Genomic DNA, 21,051 nt, shown 5'->3' with positions numbered 1-21,051 from the left:
CCCCAACAAGAGGAAGGGGCAGTGGAGAGGACCAAAAAGAGTCTGTTACTAAGTTCCCATGGCAACTGAGAGGGGCCATTTCCAGCCTTAGCACTGGCATCGGGAGGTGTCCATTGGCTGCTATTTCCATGGCAACCAGGAGTGGCAGTTCCCTGGGCGAATGGGATACAAGTTTCCATGACGATGAAAGAGTGGGAAGAGCCAAGCTGGAGGAGTCCCATCTTCCCCATCATTGGGCTGGCACCCACCACCCCCAACTCGGGTCAGGAGGGGTGGAGCTGCTCAAGACAGTAAAGCCAGAGATATCTGGAGGTGGTGCAGTATACTCTGGGTGCCCACCAGTCCAGTCTCAGTCCAAGCTGGTCCCATCCAATCACACTCCGGCTCCCCCAGGTCCGAGGTTCCCCCGGTTCAAGTAACACTTCAGTACAGATGAATGTTCAAGTATTGTGCGGAGAGGCAGGCAGGGGGCTGGGGCACCCCTCACCACTCCCCTGGGCCACGAGTTGAACAACGGGTAGACCCGTGGCCCCCACTCCTCGCAATAGCTGCCATTTTCAGTGACGTTCAAGGAGTCAGGGTAGAGGGAAGGAACTCAAATTTTGGGCAGGAGGAAAGAAAAGGGGAAACCCCCCCATGAGGGAGGAGTATTACTGCCCCAACCTGCTCTTGTCCCCCAACCCCCATTCAGCCCTGGCTTTCCTCTTGCTCCCCAAGTCCCCCTACCTCTGATACCTGGATCCCCAATTGCTCCTCCAGTTTCCCTTTTTGGCCCCCCACCCCCCACTCCAAATATCTGGTCTTTGTTCTCTGAACCCTTGGTGGTCTCTTTCTGCCCCCCCACCCACCCATCCTCCGCCTCCCCCAGCCCCCTGGCTCCCAGTATCCTGTGTGTAGATACCCTTTCCCCATTCTCCCTCCCTCAAACTTGCACCTTAACCCCCCTCCCACCATCCCTTTGGCTCAGCACCCCCCAGTACCTCTGACCCACTTCCCCCAGGGGATGGACAATGAAGCAAGTGGAAGGGGGAGGAGATGGGAAGGAGAGACCCCCAGAGATATCAGTGCAGGGGGAAGAGAAGCGGGAGGCTGGCTCCGGTCCCTGGGTAGGAATCCCAAGCCACAAAACTCAGGAATCCCAAGTCATGAGGTGGGTAACCTGGCCTCCCAGAACAGAGGATGAAATGAAGGCCCGAGGTCCAGGCTCCTGATGAGTCCTGGGGGATGGTGGGGGGCGCCCGACTAGCTGTCCTTGAGAAGTAGCTTCTCCTCTGGGCAGCGGAAGGGACCAGGAGGGCCGGCAGCTGCCAGACGGGCACAAGCTTCAGGTGAGAGCTGGCGGCAAGAGCGCAGGTCTAGTCGGCGGAGACGTGGGCAGCGGCGGAACAGCGGGAGGCAGTGGTCCGTGAGGCGGTGGCAACCTGGGGACACAGCAGTGGCAGCTGAGACCTGGTAGGTAAGTAGGTAGTAGGCACTGACCAGGGGAACCAACAGCCTAGCAAGATGGACAGGCAACCATGCTTACCAGCAAGATTGAGGTGTACCAGGGTCTCTCGGAGTGGGGAAGTGGGAGCTGTGAGGAGGTGGACACTGGGGTCCCCAACGTGGGCGCAGTGGCTCAGGTCCAGGGCGCTCAGCTGGGGCGCATGGCGCAGCAGGAGCCGCAGGGAGGCATCTGTCAGCTCCAGACCTGCCAAGCGCAGTTCAGCTACGCCCTGTAGTCGCCCACGGCTCTCTGTTTGCCCTGGACAGGCAAAGGAGATTTATCAGTACTCCTGGCCACTACCATCGTTGCACCCAGAGGACTGTCTCCTCCTCCATGTTCCTTAACATCCGTCCTAAACTTGCTCCCATCACATGGGGGCCCCAACTTGCTGTACTCTATGCATGGCTTGCTCTTCTCCCAAACCACCATACCCCTGATCTCATCTGTCCACTGCTCACATCACCTTGTCACTGAGGTTTTCCATGAGTACTCTATTTGAAACTATAATAGTTCTCACAACCTTACCCCACCCTTTCCCCTCATTCCCTACCTCTCAGTATCTGACACATTAATTTCTTCTTGTTAATTTTTTTCTCCCCCACACAAAAATGTCAGTTCCATGATAGCTTTTTTTTTTTTTTTAAGTTGTGAATGAACCTTTATTTCTATTTATGTTTAGTGCTGAGACTCAAACCCAGTGCCTCACACATGCTAGGCAAGCACTCTACCACTGAGCCATAATCCCAGCACTCCCAGGAAGGAATTCTTGCTCACTGCTCTATCCCCAGCAATGAAACACACAATAGGGTGCTCAATATAATTTCATCCATTCATCTAACACATAACATCCCTAAAGGGACTACCACTCCAGGCTCACCTCCCTCTTATTTCTCCATAATTAGTTATGTGGAGCCCTCCAGTTCCCCTGGTCACTACTCTAGGTCCTGAACTGCTCCCACTACCTCACTCCCTCTAGTCTGTTCTTTTTAGAATCCAGAGAGCTGATCTCAAACTCAAATGTGACAATATCTTTCCTGTGAGGGCTGGGCTGGGGATACAGCTCAGTTGGTAGAGTGCTTGCCCTGCATGCACAAGCCCTGGGTTCAATCCCCAACACCACAAAAAAAAAAAAAAAAAAAAAAAAAAAAAGGAGAAAGAAAGAAACTGTGAGGGCACTTCAAAGAAGTCTAGTCTCCTTGGAAGAACATCCCAATTTCTATAAGGTCCCACTCCTAAGACCACCTCTGTTTAGCATACTGCCTAGCTTTCAGAGCTCAGAGGCTTCCCCTTCTCCATCTCCATTGAGAAGAGCTCACATCCCTCCCCATTGCACCCAAAGCACCCAATATGCCTTTCTTCCATGTTACTGGCTCTCAAACTCAAGAGGCTCAAGTCCCCTGGAGGGCTGGATTGCTGACCCTACTCCAGAGTTGCAGTAGATTTAGTGTTAGGACTTGGGGTTTACTTTGCTGACAAATTTTCCTGTGACACTGAGACCACTGGGCCATAGACCATATTTTAAGAACCTGAGCCTTGGGAGAGAAGCTCTCTGATCATTATTGTTGTTTACAGATAAGAAAATTGAGGGCTGGAGCTGTGGCTCTGTAGTAGAGTGCTCATCTGAGATGTGTGAGGCACTGGGTTCAATCCTCAGCACCACATAAAATAAAATAAAGGTATTGTGTCCATCTACAAAAAAAAAAAAAAAAAAAAAAAAAAAAAAATATATATATATATATATATATATATATATATATAAAATTGAGATTCAGATCATAAAGCTGTCATCACATAATTATGAAGTAAAAGCCAGGAGACCCAGATCTACTGAGAGAAACTCCATCAGATGCCACAGACTCATGAAACCAACCTCCAAATTTTATGGAATCTGCATGGTGCTAAAACTTTTCTTGCATGAATGTCTAACATTACAAAAATGATATTTTTATACAGAAATTTAGATGTGGAGCTTTTCCTTAAAAAACTGACCTGGCATCACTGGGCTACTACCCTTCCTGCCTGACAGTAATTGGCTGGAATAGGGCTGCCAGTGCCACTCCCAAAAGTCCTGCACCAATGTGTCACTTCTGCTACTTGCCAGGCCACCTCTGTAGGCACTCCATATGGCATGTCCTGAATTCTACCCTCTCCTCCTGTCTTTGGAGAGCTGAGAGCCTAGAGAGGGAGGTATATTTATAAAAACTCCCAAACTTGTGCCACAGATAAAGGGCACTAGATCAAAGAGATCACTTCTGGCTTAGGGGCAAGTGTGGGCATCACTGAGGATTTCCCTGAGGTGGTGGCATTGAAGCTGGGTCTTCGAGGGTTTGAACATGCAGCAAGATAGGAAAAGAATATACCAAGCAATAACTCAAAGAATACACTAGGCAAGAGCCTAGAAGTAAAAGAACTTTATATTTTGCTGTGAGAATGGTACAGGGAGCCAGGAAGCCATGAGAGGAAAGGTAGGGGAAATCCTAACCTGCACAACTGGACTGACAGCCAAGAAAGCTCTTTTCTGCATGCTCCTGATAAAGGGAATAAGACAGGAGAGGAAGGTTTGCTCTGTCAGCCAGCACTTTCTCACCTCAAAGAACAAACTGCTCCCAATGCCCATCTCACCCTCCTGTCCAAATCGTCCCAGCTCAGTTCAATTCCAGTAAGAGCAGACCATGGGTGAGTGCTCTGGCCTGGCTCTGCCTGACTTACATCAGTCATTCAACTCCTTGTTGAATCAAATAGGCCTCTAGAGCCTTGTCCACAAAATGGGAAGAATCCTAGTTGCTTCCCTACTCTCCTTCCAGGGCTACTGTAGAGCATGGTGGGGCAGGAAGAAGGGACACACACACACAAAAAAAAGAACTGTGAAAGAACTTAGAAAAAGAAGATCCTTTTAATTTTCTTATTTAGGCCACAGCAAATCTCCCTTTGGAAACCTTTCCTCAAACCAGATCTCTCCCTTTCATCCTGATCATCTCTGTGCTCATTCAGTTCATTCACTCACCAAATATTTGCTGAGCAGACCACTGAGCAAGTTGCTGGTTTTGAGCACATGGTACCCTGTAGAGCCTAAGAGACTAGCTAGAAGAATCATCTTGTTTTTTTCTTCTTTTAATCTTTTTTTTTATTTTGGATTTTATTTTGTTTACTAATATGCAGTGCTGAGAATTGAATACAGCGCCTCACACGTGCGAGGCAAGTGCTCTACCACTGAGCCACAACCCCAGCCCTGCAAGAATCATCTTAATCAGAACACTTCCCACTTAGCACTATGCCAAGACCTGCTTCTAAGGCTGAGAAGGACTCAAGAGCTCAAGGCAAGGAGTGAGGTGGGGTTGGTCAGGGAGAATTTCTAGGAGGTGGCATCTATGCCAAGGTCTAAAATATTAATTAAATGAAAGAGGACAGAACATTGAGGCAAAGAAAAGTGGGAACTGAAAGGACCTTGGCAAAGAGGCTAAGGAGGCCAAATGCAGGGATGGCCTAGGTTAGTGGGACTCAGCCATGCTAGGTCTCAGTAACTACAGTAAAACCCTTATCTTTATCCAAAGGGATAAGAGAGGAGCAATATGAGTTTAGAGCACAGGAGTGATATGGTCAGATGTACTCTTCTGGATAGTTCCCCTGGGTCTGTAAAGAAACTGGGGGCCAGAAAAGATTCTGCAAGTATCCCATCTGCTAACTTTACAAGAAGCCCTGAGGCCTCAGTGTCCCTACTCCACATACCTCCAATATGCACAGGCCTCTGCTCCTAGAATGCCTCTCTGCCAATGTGGGCCTCCTGCCCCACTGAACTGCTAATCATACCTCAAACACCCTGGGAAAACTCCAATCTTTCAAGACTCAGTTCAAAGCACACTGAAGGCAAATGAACAAATGAATGAAAGCTAAGATGGCTTTCCTATTCAAATTCATGTGTTCCTCCCTTTCCTTCAATAATTGTAACACCCAATGAGTCAGAAGAGACCGTAGAGGTATATATCCCCACCTTGCCCAACCCATTCTACAGAAGAGCACACAGAGGCCACACCTGGTTTAGTGTCTGGTGGAGGCAGCAGCAGCTCGCGGAGCTGGGAGTCTTTTACATCCTCAATCCAGCGGAGGTCCAGGAGCCGCAGGGCTGGCAGTGGGGCTGAGCCCAGGGCAGAGACAGAGAGCCAGGAGCAGCCAGAGAGCACCAACTCCTGCAGGCCTAGAGGATTTGTGGGGGTGAGGGTCAGGAAGCCAGACTCCACCCCAGGCCTGTCCCCATTTCTACCCTGTTATGACTTGTCACTCCACCCTACCTTGCAGTCGGTTCAGAAGCCACATGAGCTGTTTCTTGGAGACACCTGTCCAACTGAGGTCCAGGGCACGGGGCTGGCGACGAACTACCCCACTGAGCATGGGCGGGGTCAGTGACTTCCTCCTGCTCAAGTCCATTCTAGGCCACAAACGTTTGTCGTAGCACCTGCCGGGCACAAGGGGGAGACAGAGACCTCAGCCTCAGTTCTCATGGAGCCTACCAATCCCCACACTCCCAACAGTTCACTCCAGTTATCCCTCCAACATCCAGGCCCACCCAGGCAGCCTGGTAGCAAGAAGTTCCAGGCTGTGGGCCAAGAGCACTGGGTTTGGGACCCAACTCCATCACTAACTGAATGCAAGACCCTGGGCAAGTCCATTCCTCTCCCTGAGCCTGAGAGGCCTCATTTATAAAATGAAGATAATGATTCAGACTCTGCCTGCCCCACAGGGCTGCTGTAAGATCAAATGAGGTAATTATACTTTGTAGGCCTTACAGCTTTTAAAACATTTTGCCAAATAACTACACAAACACCATATACACTATTTGATGTAATGCCAAAGGGATCTTTAAGCAGCCCCCCAACCCCCTACCTTTGAGCTTCTAGATTTCTCCCTTGCTGTTAAGGTGGCTTCCTCATTGGTACTTCTCATCTCCTCTACTAACCTCTGCCAGGTTGATAGCCAGCTGCCCAATGCTGGACTTATGGTCCTGGCATTTTCTCTTTGGTTATTGTGTTCCTCCAATTAGAATGTAAGCTCTACAAGGGCAAAATTCGCTTTTCTTTTTTTCTTTTTCACTTCAGTAACCTCAGTATCCAACACTTCCAGGTATAAAGTATAGGTTATCTGTTGCACATTTATTGAATGAATCAAGCCAGTGTGGAATACCTAAAGCTTCTACTGAGTACTTCCTTCCCACACACTTCATTTATATTTTTGCAGTTATTCACTCACAGTTTTTGGAAGGTCTGGCAGGTCCTAGGTATTGAAACTACAAAGACGAATGAAGTCTAAACAAAGCTAAATAGGTTTCCTAACCCCAGCACTCTAATTGCTTTGACTAGGCTAACATGCAGTGAATGGGAAAAGGGCTTCCCAAACTTATTTCACCAAAGAACTCTTCCCCACCTCTTCTAACGTAATGCATGAACACTTTTTGGTACCTTAAGTTCCTTTTTTTAATGTAACAGGGATTGAACCCAGGTTCACTTTACCACTGTGTCACATTCCCAGTTCTTTTTATTTTGAAACAGGCTTTTGCCAAGTTGCTGAGCCTGGCTTTGAACTTGCAATCCTCCTGCCTCAGCTAATCCCGAGCTGCTGGTATTACCAATGTGAACCAACATGCCTGGCTAAGTTTCTCTTGATGATTTAGTTTTGCAGTCCACTTATCTTTATAGAACATGACTTTACCTTTAAATCATCCCCTCTCTGCACTTAAAACCAGTATTGTTTCACATAAATATAGTAAGCTTAAGTAATAAATACAAGAGAAACTATTAAATTCTAGCCAGAAGTTGCTATGGCTTTAGGCTAAATCACTTTGGTTAAACAGAAAGACAAGCAAATATTAGAGAAGCGCTAAAGATATGATAGCACCCAATAGTTTTAAAGAAATTCTGTTATTTTCCAAAACTGACAGAAGGATTAAACCATGGTTTTGTGTCAGGCAGTGTGGCAAGGTGGTGTGTGCTTGTATTCCCAGCTACACAAGAGACTGAAGCAGAAGGATCACCTGAGCCCAGGAGTTTGGGCTAGCCCGGGCAACACAGCAGCATCCAGACTCAAAAAAAAAAAAAAAAAAAAAACAACCATGCAGAGTGTGATAGTGTGATAGTGCATGCCTATTATCTACCTCAGGGAGGCAGGAGGATCACAAGTTTGAGGCTAGCCTGGGCAACAGTAATACCCAGTCTCAAAATAAAAACAAAAAGGGCTAGGAATATAGCTCAGTAGTAGAATGCCTTTGGATTCAGTGCCCAGTACTGCAAAACAAAACAAAACAAAAAAACCTGCCAGGCATACTCCAGAGCCTCAGTATGATATTTCTGGAATTGTAGAAGCATTCACCAAAGCCCCTCTCCAACAGTCCTCCTCCTACCATCCCTCCCTCCATTCTGGCATTCTAGTCTGCTCCTGATTCCCTCCACTCAAGCAATAAACATAACTATCTCCAATTCTAAGAATGAAAAGGGAGAGGGGAAATTCTACCTTCAACCCAGCTTCTGCCCTGTCTCTCTCTTTCCATTCAGTGAAATCCTACTCTAAAGCCTCTCTCTGGGCCAGGGATACAGCTCAGTGGTAGAGAACTTGCCCTATGTAAGGCCCTGGGTTCAATCCCCATTACAATAAAAAAATAAAAACAAACAACAAAGAAAGAATAAACCCTCTCTCTCTCCCCTTTGACCTAGTTGCAAATTCTAGCTCATCTGCTTCCTTGAAGCCCTTCCGGAAATTGTCCACACTTGGAAGGGAACCCTTCTCCTTGGGGCACTCATAGGTCCCCAATTGTGTTTCTGCACCATTCTACAAGATCCAGGCCAAACCACCTTCCCGCCTACAGACACACAATACTGTCTGGTGCCAACACATTCTGGAATATGCTATGCTTCTGCTGGAAAGGTCAACCACCACAGACCCTTTAAGGCTTGGCTCCAGTACCCTCACTTCCAGGAAGTCTCCTTGACCCTTTCTTGGCTAGAGCCAATCAGTTTCATTGCAATTAGTTCCAGAGCAATAGGTTTAAACTTGAGTGGCAGGCAACAATCTTTGAGGGTCCTACTGATACCATGTGTCCAATTTCTACTGGGCACAGAGCAGTTAAGGATGACAGGGTTCTTGCTATACAATCAGGGGAGGCACAGTCTGCAGTAACTGAGGCAGTAAGGGACATGTAAGAGTCAACTTGCAGACTGGAACAAGGGAGCATCCCCAAGGAGACGGTGCCTGAAATGAGGCTGAAGCAAGCAGTTATTCTGTTATTTCCAGCAAGGGGAGAAAAGGAACAGGGAGAGCCTGCATCTAGGCCCAGGAGAGAAAAAACTCAAGAGCTCTGGGAACCCCAGGCAGCAGGAACCAAGGGCAGCTCATCCTATATAATGGTGATGAAGACCACAGCAATAATAACATGTGTTTACTCAGGGTATACTGCAAGCTGGGTACTATTCTTTGTATTAAGCATTTAACCTTACAACAACCCTAGGAGATCATTATCATCTCTTTTTTACAGTTAAGAAAAACAAGGTCCAGAGAGGTTAAGAAACTTGTTCAAGGTCCCACAGCTACAAAGTGGTAGCCAAGTCAAGCTTAAACCAAGCTGGTCTGAATGGAGAGAGCCTAAACTCTGGGCAGGAAGAAGCAGGGCTGAGGCTGCACAAGAGGCTCGGGATGAGGGTTCAATGTCATGGAGGGCTGAATGCCAAGCAATCAACTGTCATGGCCACAGAGCCCAAAGGTGAAGAGTATGAACTATGGGGATCTAAATCCCAGCTTCCCCACCTCTATGGTTGGGGTGTCCTCAGGCAAGGCATGTGCCCTTTATGGGCCTTCATTCCCGAAAACCAAAAATTAAGGCAAAAGACAGCACTTAATTTCAAAGGTTTGCTGCACCAATGATGAGAGACTGTATAGGGTAAGTGCTTAGTGCCATGACTGGAATGAGGTTCATGTCCTGCATCCCTATAGGAATTCACTGAAGGTGATGGAGAGGCGTGGATAGGGAATGATGGTAAGCCAAGAGGAAAGGACTTAAGAGTTGAAGCCTGTCATCATCCTGGATAGGCAGGGCTTGACATCCAAGTGCCCCAACCTATCCATCTTCTGCTTCACTCCAGCAATCCTCTGAACTAAGTCATCATCCTATTAAGCCCACCTACAAAACCCTACATTCTAGTCCTAAGCCTCATCTTGCAGAAGCTCCTGGGGAACAAAGAGTTGAACAGTCCTAATTGTTCCCTGCAAGCTTACCACCTCCTGGTCCCTGACTATAGTTCTTAGCTCCCATCAGCTCTCTTAGCTCCCTGATGCTACTACTGTCCTCCAATCTGTTTACCTCCAGGCCTTCACTCCCAACCCCAATTGGTCTTGACCTTGTGTTCCAGTCCCTCCCTTGTCACCCTCTATATCCATGTCCTTGAAAGTTCCAATCCTGGCAACTCAACAACTCCTCCCTGCCTCCCTGCCTGCTGCCCTCTCCCTCAGCTCTTGGCAGATCACTTCGCCTCCCAGTTCCAGGAGAAGATGAAAGTCACCAGACAGGAAAGCCTGCAACTTCCTGCTCTCCCACCTACAAAGTTCTCTCCAGTTCCACCCTCTACTACCTCTTTCTACATCCCATCCAAATTTTCCTATTATTTTAGTACCTACTGTATGCCAGGCACCACACTAGAAACCAGGGACACAGCAGAATAAAGGGAACAGGTCAACAACAGGGAGTGTTGACTCCCTGCCTTGGAGTCAACACTCTCAATTTCATGTGTTCTGGCTTTATTCCCCCAACTCCCACATACCACAGCCAAGGATACTAAGGCCTTCTTGTAGCAAAATCCAACTGCTACCTCTTGGTCCTTGACCTCCTGTGATTTGTTACCAACATCTACCAATGCTCCTCATTCCACCTTCCTCAGTCTCCCTTCTTTTTAGGCAAACCTCCATCCTTGATCTCTAATTCTTGGGCTGCTCTTTCTCTAACTCATAAATAACATTCTATCATCTGCTCTCACATTCCAAGGTGCTACCTTTAGGCTGAAAACCCCCAAACTCACCTTTTTCTTGAGCACCCAACAGGCAGATTCAGCTGCTGTACTAGTTCTCCTGGACTGGCCCACAACCCCTTTACACCAAACAGGTCACAGCTCTTTCATTTTCCCCTAGAACCTGCTTCTCCACTGTGATTCCCAATCTTGGGAAACAGTGCTGTTGCCCATTCATGTTCTTGGGCCACAAACTCAGCTGAGATTTGCCCTGCTGCCCTTATAGCCAATAAGTCACCAAGTCCAAGTAACTGCCCTTCTTAAAAAGGTCTCAACCTGATCCCTTCCCTACCTGCTTCTGTGCACAGACATGGGAGAGCCTCCTTACTTGTTCCACTGCCTTACTAAGTGTTTAGTACCCTTCCAAAACTGTGCTAAGTGCTTTGCAGGAACCACCTCATTTAATCCCCATAAAGTAAATACAACTGGCCCTCGGTATCCAAGGGTTCCACTTCTGTGGATTCAACCACTACAAATCAAAATCATTTAAAACAAACAAAAAAACCTGTATTGAACACGCACAGACTTTTCATCATCACTCTCTGAACAATACAGTGTAATAATTATTTAAATAACATTTACATTGTATTGGGTACCATAAGTAATCTACAAATTATTTAAAGTACATGGGAGCTGGATGCAGTTCCTTGTTGCCTATAATCCAAGCAACTCTGCGGACAGTCTTGACTAGTGGTCCCATTTATATATGATCCAAGCAGGAGGATCATAGTTTGAGGCTAGGCTAGACAAGTTAGCAAGATTTTCTCAAAAATTTTAAAAAGGGCTAGGGATGTTAGCTCCATGGTAGAGGGACCCTAAGTTCAATTCCTAGCATCAAGGAAGACAGAAAGGGAAGAAGGAAGAAAAGGTTATAGCAAACACTGCATCATTTTATATAAGGGACTTGAACATCCTTAGATTTTGGTATTCTGGAGGGAATGGAGTCTTAGAACAAATTCCCCAGACCCTGAGGCAGGGCTATATTAACATGAAAATTGCACTATGGCCTCTCTATACAGCTACTTCCAGCTACAAGTCTCTCCCCTGAGGCAGAAACGTGTTTCTTTTCAGTTCTGGGTCCCAGGTGCCAAGCACAAAGCTGGCCTTGGAGGGGTCTCTGCAGTTAATTCTCAATTAATACTTGAGGTGGGGTGGTAATCCCCAGCAACTTTCATAACTATCGGCTTCTATGTTGCAGACTGGAAGCTCTTCAAGGGCACAGATCTATGTTCCCAGGACTAAAACGTTGAGCTTTCAGTAAATACTTATAAAAATGAGTGAATAATAAAGATTACTGTTAAGGCCAAGTGTTTCTACCTCTTGGGTACTCTGCTCAGTTTGTGTACCAGATCACAAGAACACTATGAAGTGAGAGCTTTGATTATCCCAGTTTTATATATGCAGAAACTGAGGCATGGGGAAGTTAAGAAACTGGTCCAAGGGCAAACGCTCATCAGAGGAAGAACAAGTCTGCTGCAGGCGATCTGCCTCTATAGCCTGCACTCCAGCCCCCTTTCTCCGCACAGACCAATCTAGAAGTCTAGAGCTGACTTCCAGACTTCATCTCAGAGGTTCAGGAACGGAATCTGAGTTTAGTCACTAACTTTGCACTATGGCCTCAGGTGTCCCTCACTCCTTCACAGGGCTGCTATTATAAAGAACAAATCAGCTAAAATTTGTGACGCACTCAACAGGAAGCCCAGGCCACAGTGAATACTGGGAAAGAGCCTGAATTACTCACTTAGTAAAACATTTCTTCAGCATTTCTACTGCCCTTTGTCTCATGCTGGGGACATGAAGATAAAAAAGACACAATATGTGATGGGAACATGAAAACAAATAAATGAATGAAGGCTTGTCAACATGCCAAATGCCTCTGTGTGCTCCATTAGGGGAACACAGTGCTGTGGGAGTCTGATGGAGAGAAGAAAAGTTAGATTTAGGAGGATGACTGACATTTCTGAAAAACAAGGGTCAAAAGGCAGTAGAATATATCTGGGAGAATAGGGAGAAGACGATAGACCAAGTCAGGAGGTCTAAGCACGGCTGTCTTAGAGAAAGCAGGGGCTACCCCAGCAAAGGGCTTTCTCATATATAAATGGGACCACTAGTCAAGACTGTCTGCAGAAGAGGGAGCATGAAAATTAAGTGAGATAGCCAGGTTCAGTGGCATATGCCTGTAATCCCAGCAACTTGGGAGGTTGAAACAGAATGATCAAAGTTCAAAGGCAGCCTCAATGACTTAGCAAGACCCTGTCTCAGAATTAAAAAATAAAAAGGGCTTTACTCAGTGGTAAAACACTCTGTACTGCCAAAATAAAAAAAAAAGAAAAAGAAAAAAAGTGAGATGTATTACAGCACTACACTTGGCACATACTAACCACTCAATATAAATAACAACAGTTATTAAGACAAAAAATTCTGGAGCCAAAGGGCCTAGGTTCAAATTCCTGGTTTACACATCCTCTCTACATGACCTCAGGTCTCAGCTTCATCTGAACAAGGAGGAATAATTTCCTCCTAACAAAGTTGGAGAGGGTTAAATGAGCTCCTAAATGGAAAACAGGCTGCCCACAGTAAATACAAAAGTATCACACTATGATGTGTACATACTATAGAAGTGCAAGGCCTAGAGAGGATCAGAGAGCTATGGCAGGTCGCAAAGCAAGTGAGACCTCAGGTCTGTCCACCACTCACCAGCGGCTCCAAGTCCGGCAGACTCGCATGCAGATGCACAGCTCTCGTGGCCCAAGGTGCTGGAAGACACGAAGCCAGGCAGCCCGGGGCAGGGGGTGGTCGGATCCAGCAGCCAAAGGCAGTGTGTCAGGCTCAGGGCTTCGAGGTGGGGGCCGTACCACATGCCGCTCCAGCTGTGGAGGCCGGGGTGGGGGGGCGGGGCCCAGGGGCCAGCTGAGCAAGGGCCCCCCACTGCCAGGGCGCACAGCCCGCCGCCCCCCACGGTTCTCCTTCTCGCCAGAGCTGCCCCGGGCTGGCCGTCGCCCATTCCGGGCCTCGCCAGGGGCCTCATCCTCACTCAGCGAAGTGCCTGATGAGTCGGAATCGGAATCCGAGTCCGAAGAAGAAGAAGAGGTATCAGGCACCCGCTCCAACAGCTGGCACATCCGCTTGAAACGTTCCAGCTTCTCCCTCTGTGGGGATGGGGATGGCACGGCGGGGCCCTCAGCAGAGGCCAAAGGCGGCTTTGGTTTCTAAAAGAAGACAGGGAGAGGCTGTTCTAGGGCCTGGGATATACTTTCCCACCCCTCTACCCACAAGGAATCACCAGGGAGTGAAGAGCCCAAGGGATGGTCCTCAATTTCAAACTGCTCTCAAATAACATGATACCTCGGCCACCTCTGGACTTCAGTTTTCTCATCTTGAATATGAAGGCACTAATTCAAAGAATTTAGTCTTATGGAAAGTCAGGCATGATAGAACACCTGTAATCCCAGTGACTTGGGAGACTGAGGTAAGATTGCAAGGTCAAGGTTGGCCTCAGCAACTTAGCAAGACCCTGTCTCGAAATTAAAAAAAAAAAAAGAATGGGGGATGTGACTCAGTGGTAAAGTGGCCCTGGGTTCAATTCTCAGAACCAAAAAGAAACAAACCAAAAAAAAAAAAAAACAACAACAACAACACCTTATGGGTTTCAATGATTCATAAATTTCTCAAATCAGAAAAGAGAACAGTTAAGAGACCTAGCTTGGGGCTGGGGATGTGGCTCAAGTGGTAATGCGATCGCCTGGCATGCGCGGGGCATTGGGTTCGATCTTCAGCACCACATAAAAATTTAAAAAATAAAGATATTGTGTCCACCGAAAACTAAAATAAATAAATATTTTTTAAAAAGTGACTTAGCTTAAATGCTGGCTTGTCCATCAACACTGTGAAGACCATTTAATTGTTCATGACATAAAACAGTTGGACTAGGTAATTCTGAGACCTACTCCACAAAATGAGAGTTCCTATTAGAATTTAAGTGGCAACTTGAGCCACTCCTTTTAGACAAAAGACACCCAACTAAATGGTAGAAGTAGGTTTGAACACAACCAGATAGAATCCTTGCAAAGTACTATCTGAATTCTGGCTGTGCTGTATGACCTTGGGTAAATCTTTTAACCTCCCTGGGCCTCATGTTCCCTGAATCTAGGTGAACTAAAGTTCATTTACTTTCATTATAGCATTTGATTTATATAGTGCTGTGGGGTAACCACAGGTAGGTTAAGAAGGTAGCTTCACCCCATTTTACAGATGAGAAAACTGAAGCTTAGGGCAGCTGACCAGTTGCCAAGACCACACACAGTCCGTGGTTGGGCAGAAATTTGAATTCCTTTTAAGACTTAAAAAGATGAGGCAAAAGGGCCAGATAATACCCTAAGGGTTCTAGGGAAGTCAGGGGTTCCTGTGGCCTGGACCCAACCCATTCTTCCACCCCACTCTTCCTAGGGATCCAGGTGCCCTTTGGGGCCATGTGGGGATAGGGTAGGAAAAGGTGAACAGAAAGGGACAATCTCAGTCTCTGTGGTGAAGGGTGGGGCAAGGAGAGGTGGGTAGGGGAGGGAGGAGATCCCCGGCACACCTCCCAGTTCTCGGGAGGGAGCCCAGGGTGGCAGGACGAGAATGCCTGGCTTGGATTCAGAACCCTGGGGGGCAGAAGGCCAGGGCCGCCTGGGTCCGATCCTCGGAGGAGGCAGGCATCTCCACCCACCTTCTTCAGGTGCCTCTCTCGACCTCCTTTCACCTACCAGGGCAAAAGGAAGATATGGGGGAAGAGGAGACCCCATTAGGCCCTCAGTGCCCACAAACCTACAGTCCACGCCACCTTCTTAGACTACAAATCCCAGAAGCCCCCATCCCAGGGAGAACTCTGAGCATGCTCACCTTGCAACCAGAGTCTCAGCTCACTGAGCATGCTCTCATCTCCTCTTTCTTTCCCCTCAGGCTCTCTCCAGCCCCTCCCTCTTCCTCTGTAGCAGTTAGTTTGAGCATGCGCTCTCCTTCCTCCCTAACCCACCTAGGGCTCCTAAAGCTTCCTGGCCTGTGCCAGTTCTCCCTTACCTGTATTTTCTCTTTACTGTGAACATGATCTACCACCCTAGCTACTCCTGAACTACATCTCCCAACAACCCCTGCTTCCCAGGCCCACCCCCACCAAAAAATGGCCAGTACTACAGCCCCAACATGCCTTGAGCTAGTGAGCATGCCCCATGGGGCTCACCTTTTTCCTTGGGGTGGGGGGCTCATTCCCTGCCTCCCTCTCCTTGCGTTTGGGGGGCCCAGGCATGTCCTCCGGGGGCGGCCCAGCAGGTAGAGGGCCCTTCCGCCTGGGCGGGGGCGGTGGAAGTGGCGGCTCCTCCGTCAGCTTCCATCCACTCCCTAGGCTGGCGCCCTCCTCACCGTTGTCAGCCCTGCGGCGGCCTGGCCCCTCACCTGAATCCTAGGGAGATGGAAACTGGGGATGAGGCCCTGTACAGTTCCTGACCCTCTACTGACTCAGAGCCCAGAACCCTGCCTAGCCCATTCCCCTACCTTGCTGGTGCGGCCTTCCTGTGTACAGCGAGGGCACTCCCAGCAGTTGGGGATCTCTGCATTGATGACACCCTCAGCCTTCCCCATCTGCAGGCAAGAGGGCAAGGAGTAGATAGAAGGTGCCAATATAAACCCAGAGGCAGTCTGGTCCACCTCCCTACCCCCTGACAATCTAATTCCAGGGTCCCCAGGGCTATCACCTTCAGGCAGCCGGGGTGGACGATCTCGTTGCAGATTGTACACTCCATGAGGCTCAAACCAAATTTCTCTTCCTCTCCCTCCACTGTGTCCTCCTTCCCAGCCTCCCCACATAAGAGGCACACAGCTGTGTGTGGGAGCACGGGCTGTTGGGGGAGAGGAGGCATCAGGGACCCCAAAAGCAAGCTACAAGGGAAAGACTTCCTTTTGGGGACCCTGGTCAGCAGCTGGGTGAGGTTCAGAACCCATGGGCCAAGCTGAGTCAAATCTTGAATTTGCCTTTTTTTTGGCAGTACGACCTTCAGCAACTGATTTAACCGCAAGACACTGTTTCTGCATCTGGACAGCTGGGCAAAGAATCTTTCCCTTGCTGGACTGTTATGAGATAATGCATGAGGGGCATTTGATACACAGTTGTAATTAATGTTGTGATTGTTACAGCCAGTGTGACCCTGAAATTATGGCTGGCTTTGGGGCGTGAGAGAAACCACAGGCAAATTGGGACAATAATACTCAGAGAAGGCTGGAGAAGACACAGCAGCAACTTCGGGCAATTCCAAGGTTGCTCAGTGGGCAGCCCACGGGTGCTCTGGATCCTACAGTAAACCAAACTTTGGCAAGACTTTTGGGGACACTAAAGATAGCTGCTGAGTCTCAGGGAAAATGGGAATAGTCCTCAGACAATGTGATTTTCGGGAGGACAATGGCAATACTGAATCAAATCAGGGATGCTGAAGGTTATGACAGGATCAAGGAAGAAGCAGGTAGAGGAAAAAGAAACAGGAAAGTGAGGCAATGGTTTGGGGAACAAAGGAAGAGAGGGGCTGTGTAGGGAAGAGTCCAACCAGGAAAAAGTGGCTGTAGGAAGAGAGGGAGGTAGTTGAGTGTGGGGAGGGGGATGCAGGATGCAGCTGGCTCCTCATGGCTGGTAGGGAGGGGCCATTCTCTGGAGCCCAGGGATGCTCAAAGGCTAAGGAAGGCAGAGAGGAAACCCATGTTTCCCTGATGCCTACTGTGTGTATCGGGCCTCATGGTAAGCACATTCATATCCATGCCATTGTTTACTCTTTACAACTCAGCAAAGGAAACATTCTACAAAGAAAGTACCTGAGATTCAAAGTAATATACTCAAGGTCACACAAAGGGGAAGCCTGGCCTCAAATCCAAGACCACCCTGATAGTGAGGAAGAGACCAGAAAAAAGAGACTTTTCTAGGAATCAGGTCTGGGGATGGATTGCATTATGCACAGATACCTCTGGGGAGCTGCCCAACAGAGGCTGTTTTCTATGGGTCTGTGTCTCTGAGAATTGAGGGGGTGAAGGAAAGGACTGTCACATTCTTCTGTTCACCCTAACATTTCCCCTCACATGGAGATAAGGACACAAATGGACATTTAAGCAAATCACTGAAAGAATGAAATAAACAGCAACTCTACAGTACATTCTAGAAAGAACTCATTGGTCACCCTGGAAAAGTACTTGGGGGCTAGGGTGAAAGACAGTTTTGGAGAGGAATGCTGCGAAGGGGCCCAACAGCGGAGGAGTGAGGAGATCGGAACTCACGGCAGTGCACTGCCGGAGCAGGCACGACTGCTTCATGCGCCCGGGCCCCCCGAACTTCTTCATGTCTCGACAGAAGTGGCAGTCCCCGCACTCAGTTCGCACACAGGCCCGGCAGCGACGGCAGCGGGTTCGGCGTCGGCGCGCTCCGGCCCCCGGCCCCCGGCTGCTCGACGACATTGGGGGCGTCAGCAACGCCGAGGGCTGTTGGTAGATGGTAGCAGGGTCAGATGGGCCCAGTGGAGCCCAGGCCCAGGCGACTCCTGGTAGCTCCCTCCAACCATAGGCAGCCAGAGTCTGCCCTCCTACTTAGGGGAAAATGTCACCCCTTCTGTATGTCTGGGGGTGGGGGGCCACTCCCTCTACTCAAGGCCTCTCACTCTCTCCCTAGCTCATCCAACTCCTCTGGGATCCATGAAAACTGACTTCCTGACCTCACTCCTCCTCTAGCACTTCCTCAGTGCCCATACCCTCACCCACAGAGGAGAGGCTTCCTCTGCCATCCCCAAGTTAAAACTCCTCAGAAAGGCCAGCAACTCCTAGTCTGTGGCATTACCTTCAGAGAGGTCCCAACATTTCCTCTCTTATCCAAATGTAAAATATCCCAGGCTCTCCCCAGTCTAAAATGCCCAGATTTACCTTCAAGACACCCACAGATTCCTCAGTGGAAACACCAGATTTTTCTTTCTTTCTCTTTTTTTTTTCTTATAGGTAACATCATCCAATTGCTCTTCCCCCAAAACCTCATCAGATCCAATGGGATCCTTGCCCCCCCATCCCTAATGACCATCTGTTCCGGAACTTCCCAGGACTCTGATACCCCCAAGATGCTTCTTCAGAGTTCCTTCTCAGTCCAAGATCTCAACTCCTCTGTTCCCCACAGAGCTCCCTCTGCTTCCAGACTTCCTGTAGGATCTCTTAGGTCAACCTGGGCAATCTCCCAGATTCCCTGGGATTCTAGAATCCAACCTGACATCTCCAAAGAACTCAGGATGGGCTCAGACTTAGATTCCCCAGCTTCCCGAGGTGCTTTCCATCCCTAATTGTCTGGAATCCCACGGGGGGGGGGGGGCTCCCCTCCCCATGGAAACCAGATTCTCCAAGATCCCACATGGACTCAGCAGGCCTGGAGGGTCGCTTCCCAGTCTTACCCTGGCTTCCCCCTTTCCAGGGACTTCCAGACCCATCCATGAGGGTAAGGGGCCCTCCAGCGTTCCAGGGGAGGGGCCTAGAGGGCGGCGACTGCAGGCGGGGATTTGGGGATGGGGGGATTTGCAAGGGGAAGCTGGGTCTGGGAAGGAAGGCCAGTTCCCCAGGGTTGAGAGGTTATAGGAAGGAGGGCTGAAGATGAAGAGTTTGAAGCAAAGGGAGAGGGAGGGTGAGGCTGGAGGCGGGGAAGGTAGAGAGGCCGGGCTGAGGATGAATGGGAGTGGGAGCTGCCCAGGTCTGGGGGTGAGGAGGAGCCGCATGAACCCACCTCACACGTGTCCCGGGAGCCATCTCTCCCTTCTCGGCAGCTCCCGGCGGGTCGGCGGCCATCGGCGGCGGGGGGGCCGGGCGGCGCGGGGCGCGGAACGCTCAGAACGCCGGGGTCCACGGCCCCCCGAGGGCGCTCGGCCCCTCCCTCCGGCGGAGGCCGGGACGGCGGCGAGTGGAGATGGGGGGCGCCGGGGGCGAGGCCCTCCCACGGGCTGCGGCGCGGCCCTTCCAGGGGGAGGTCCTGCTCTGGGGGGCTCAGTCCCTCAGCCCCCCCAGGCCAACGGGGGCTTCTCGGGCGCAGGGTGCTCAGCTTCTGCCCGGGCCCCACTCAGTCCCGGTCCGAGTCCCAGGTCCCCTCCCCCCACCCCGCCCCGCCTCTCCCTGCGCCCCCGGCCCTTTAACTGGCCCCTTCCAGACTCCCCCTGCCCAGGGGTCTAGGGACCTGCCTCGGCCCCCCCACCGTTTCCGGGGTTCAAGCCCCGCCCACCGCCGGTTCCCGGGGAGGGGGGGGTCGCTGTAACCTGCCCCCCTCCCCTGGGCCCGCCCCTGGACTGCGGCCCCCTGCCCTACGGCTACGGGGCTAACCGAGGGGGGTGAAGGAAGCTGCTCCGGCCCCGCCCCCCCCAGCCCGCGCGCACCCCCGCCCTCTCCCCCTCCCCCCAGCGCGCGACCCTCGGGAGATAGGGATTTAAATAAAATTTGAATAAACCCCCCTCCTCAAGTGGGAGGGTGGCAGGAATGGATCGAGAGGAGCAAGGAAGGGGAAGGGGGCAGTTGGGGTGCCTTAGCCCCCCAGGTCCCCCGGCCCCGCGCTGCTTCGGCCCGGGGCCCTGGCCGCCTCTCTCATCCCTCCTCAGCTCCTTCCTCCTTCCTTCTCTCTTCCCCCTCCCCTCTCTCCTTCTTCCCTCCTCCTCCTCTTTACTCCCTCCTTCTCCCGGAGGAACCCCGCCCCCTGCCCCCTCTTTCCTCCACCACCTCAACTTTCCAGGACGAACGCGTGCAGGGCACGGCGGGAGTTGTAGTCCTGCGGACTCTGGCGCTACCGTGGGAAAAATGGGACGCTGGGACCAGCGGGTACTACAAACAAGATGGCAGAGGGCGTGCCAAGCCGGGAACCGAGGATGCCGGGAGTTATAGTCCGGTTGCCCTGAGGCTTCCCGTTGTAGAACATAGAGAAGGAGCGGGAACGATGACTACAAACAAGATGGCCTTCTCCCCCGACCCGACCTCCTTCCCAGGCACTCACACGCCCTCTTGTCCACAACCCTCCGCGTGTGTAGTACCTGACGGGAGTCGCAGTCCATCTGCTGCCTTCCCGCTGCCATTTCTACTCGTCAGGAACAATGGAAAGGTGAAAAGAAACGAGGACTACAAGCAAGATGGCGGAAGAGGGGCGTACACCTGACTAGTTGCCGATCTTATGAGGTGCGATGGGAATAGTAGTTTTCTAGCCTTCTAGTATTCCTTAAGAATGGCGGAACCGGTGGGATGAAGAGACTACCATAAAGATGGCAGGCTACCTAGCCTTTCCTGGTCGCTTCATTCGGCCACCTTGAGCATCTCGCCCGCCTATAATATCAAAATCCCGCACCCGGTGGCGCAAAGCCTGACGGGAGTTGCAGTCTTCTCGGCTCCCCTCTATTATCTTCAGTCCAGACAATGGAAGGGATGGGGCGGGGACTACAACCAAGATGGCGGCCAAGGGAAAGACTGGATGGCGGCATGGGATTTGTAGTCCAAACGCTAAGACTATTCCCTGCG

The 21,051-nt window shown here is 50.2% G+C and overlaps 1 protein-coding gene across 2 annotated transcripts; it reads right to left on the bottom strand.

Annotated features, from left to right (window-relative positions):
- Positions 1-962: 962 nt before the first annotated feature.
- On the bottom strand, positions 963-19,612 carry Fbxl19 (F-box and leucine rich repeat protein 19). Of its 2 annotated transcripts, none has more exons than XM_076839763.1 (11): positions 19,289-19,612; positions 17,815-18,015; positions 16,254-16,397; positions 16,054-16,140; positions 15,743-15,961; positions 15,104-15,265; positions 13,222-13,733; positions 5,773-5,936; positions 5,517-5,678; positions 1,526-1,744; positions 963-1,421 (listed from the first exon to the last, which is right to left on the bottom strand). In XM_076839763.1, the coding sequence occupies exons 2-11, from the start codon at positions 17,989-17,991 to the stop codon at positions 1,243-1,245; spliced, it is 2,025 nt and encodes a 674-aa protein (XP_076695878.1). In that variant the 5' UTR covers positions 17,992-18,015; positions 19,289-19,612; the 3' UTR covers positions 963-1,242. The 2 variants fall into 2 exon arrangements, with proteins under 2 accessions (XP_076695878.1, XP_076695879.1); XM_076839764.1 differs by having other exon boundaries at positions 15,233-15,265.
- Positions 19,613-21,051: the final 1,439 nt, after the last annotated feature.

The sequence above is a fragment of the Callospermophilus lateralis genome, chromosome 19 (genome assembly GCF_048772815.1).
Source record: "Callospermophilus lateralis isolate mCalLat2 chromosome 19, mCalLat2.hap1, whole genome shotgun sequence".
Classification (NCBI taxonomy): domain Eukaryota; kingdom Metazoa; phylum Chordata; class Mammalia; order Rodentia; family Sciuridae; genus Callospermophilus; species Callospermophilus lateralis.
This window is presented reverse-complemented; position numbering and strand designations above follow the sequence as displayed.

Bases quoted from the DNA above. Each gene is read 5' to 3' on its own strand.
- Fbxl19 (XM_076839763.1), bottom strand. From the start codon at position 17,991: ATGTCGTCGAGCAGCCGGGGGCCGGGGGCCGGAGCGCGCCGACGCCGA. The intron at 16,398-17,814 runs GTGAGTTCCGAT...CTCCCCCAACAG, and splicing joins TGCTCCGGCAGTGCACTGCC to CCCGTGCTCCCACACACAGC. The intron at 5,679-5,772 runs GTAGGGTGGAGT...CAAATCCTCTAG, and splicing joins GCTTCTGAACCGACTGCAAG to GCCTGCAGGAGTTGGTGCTC.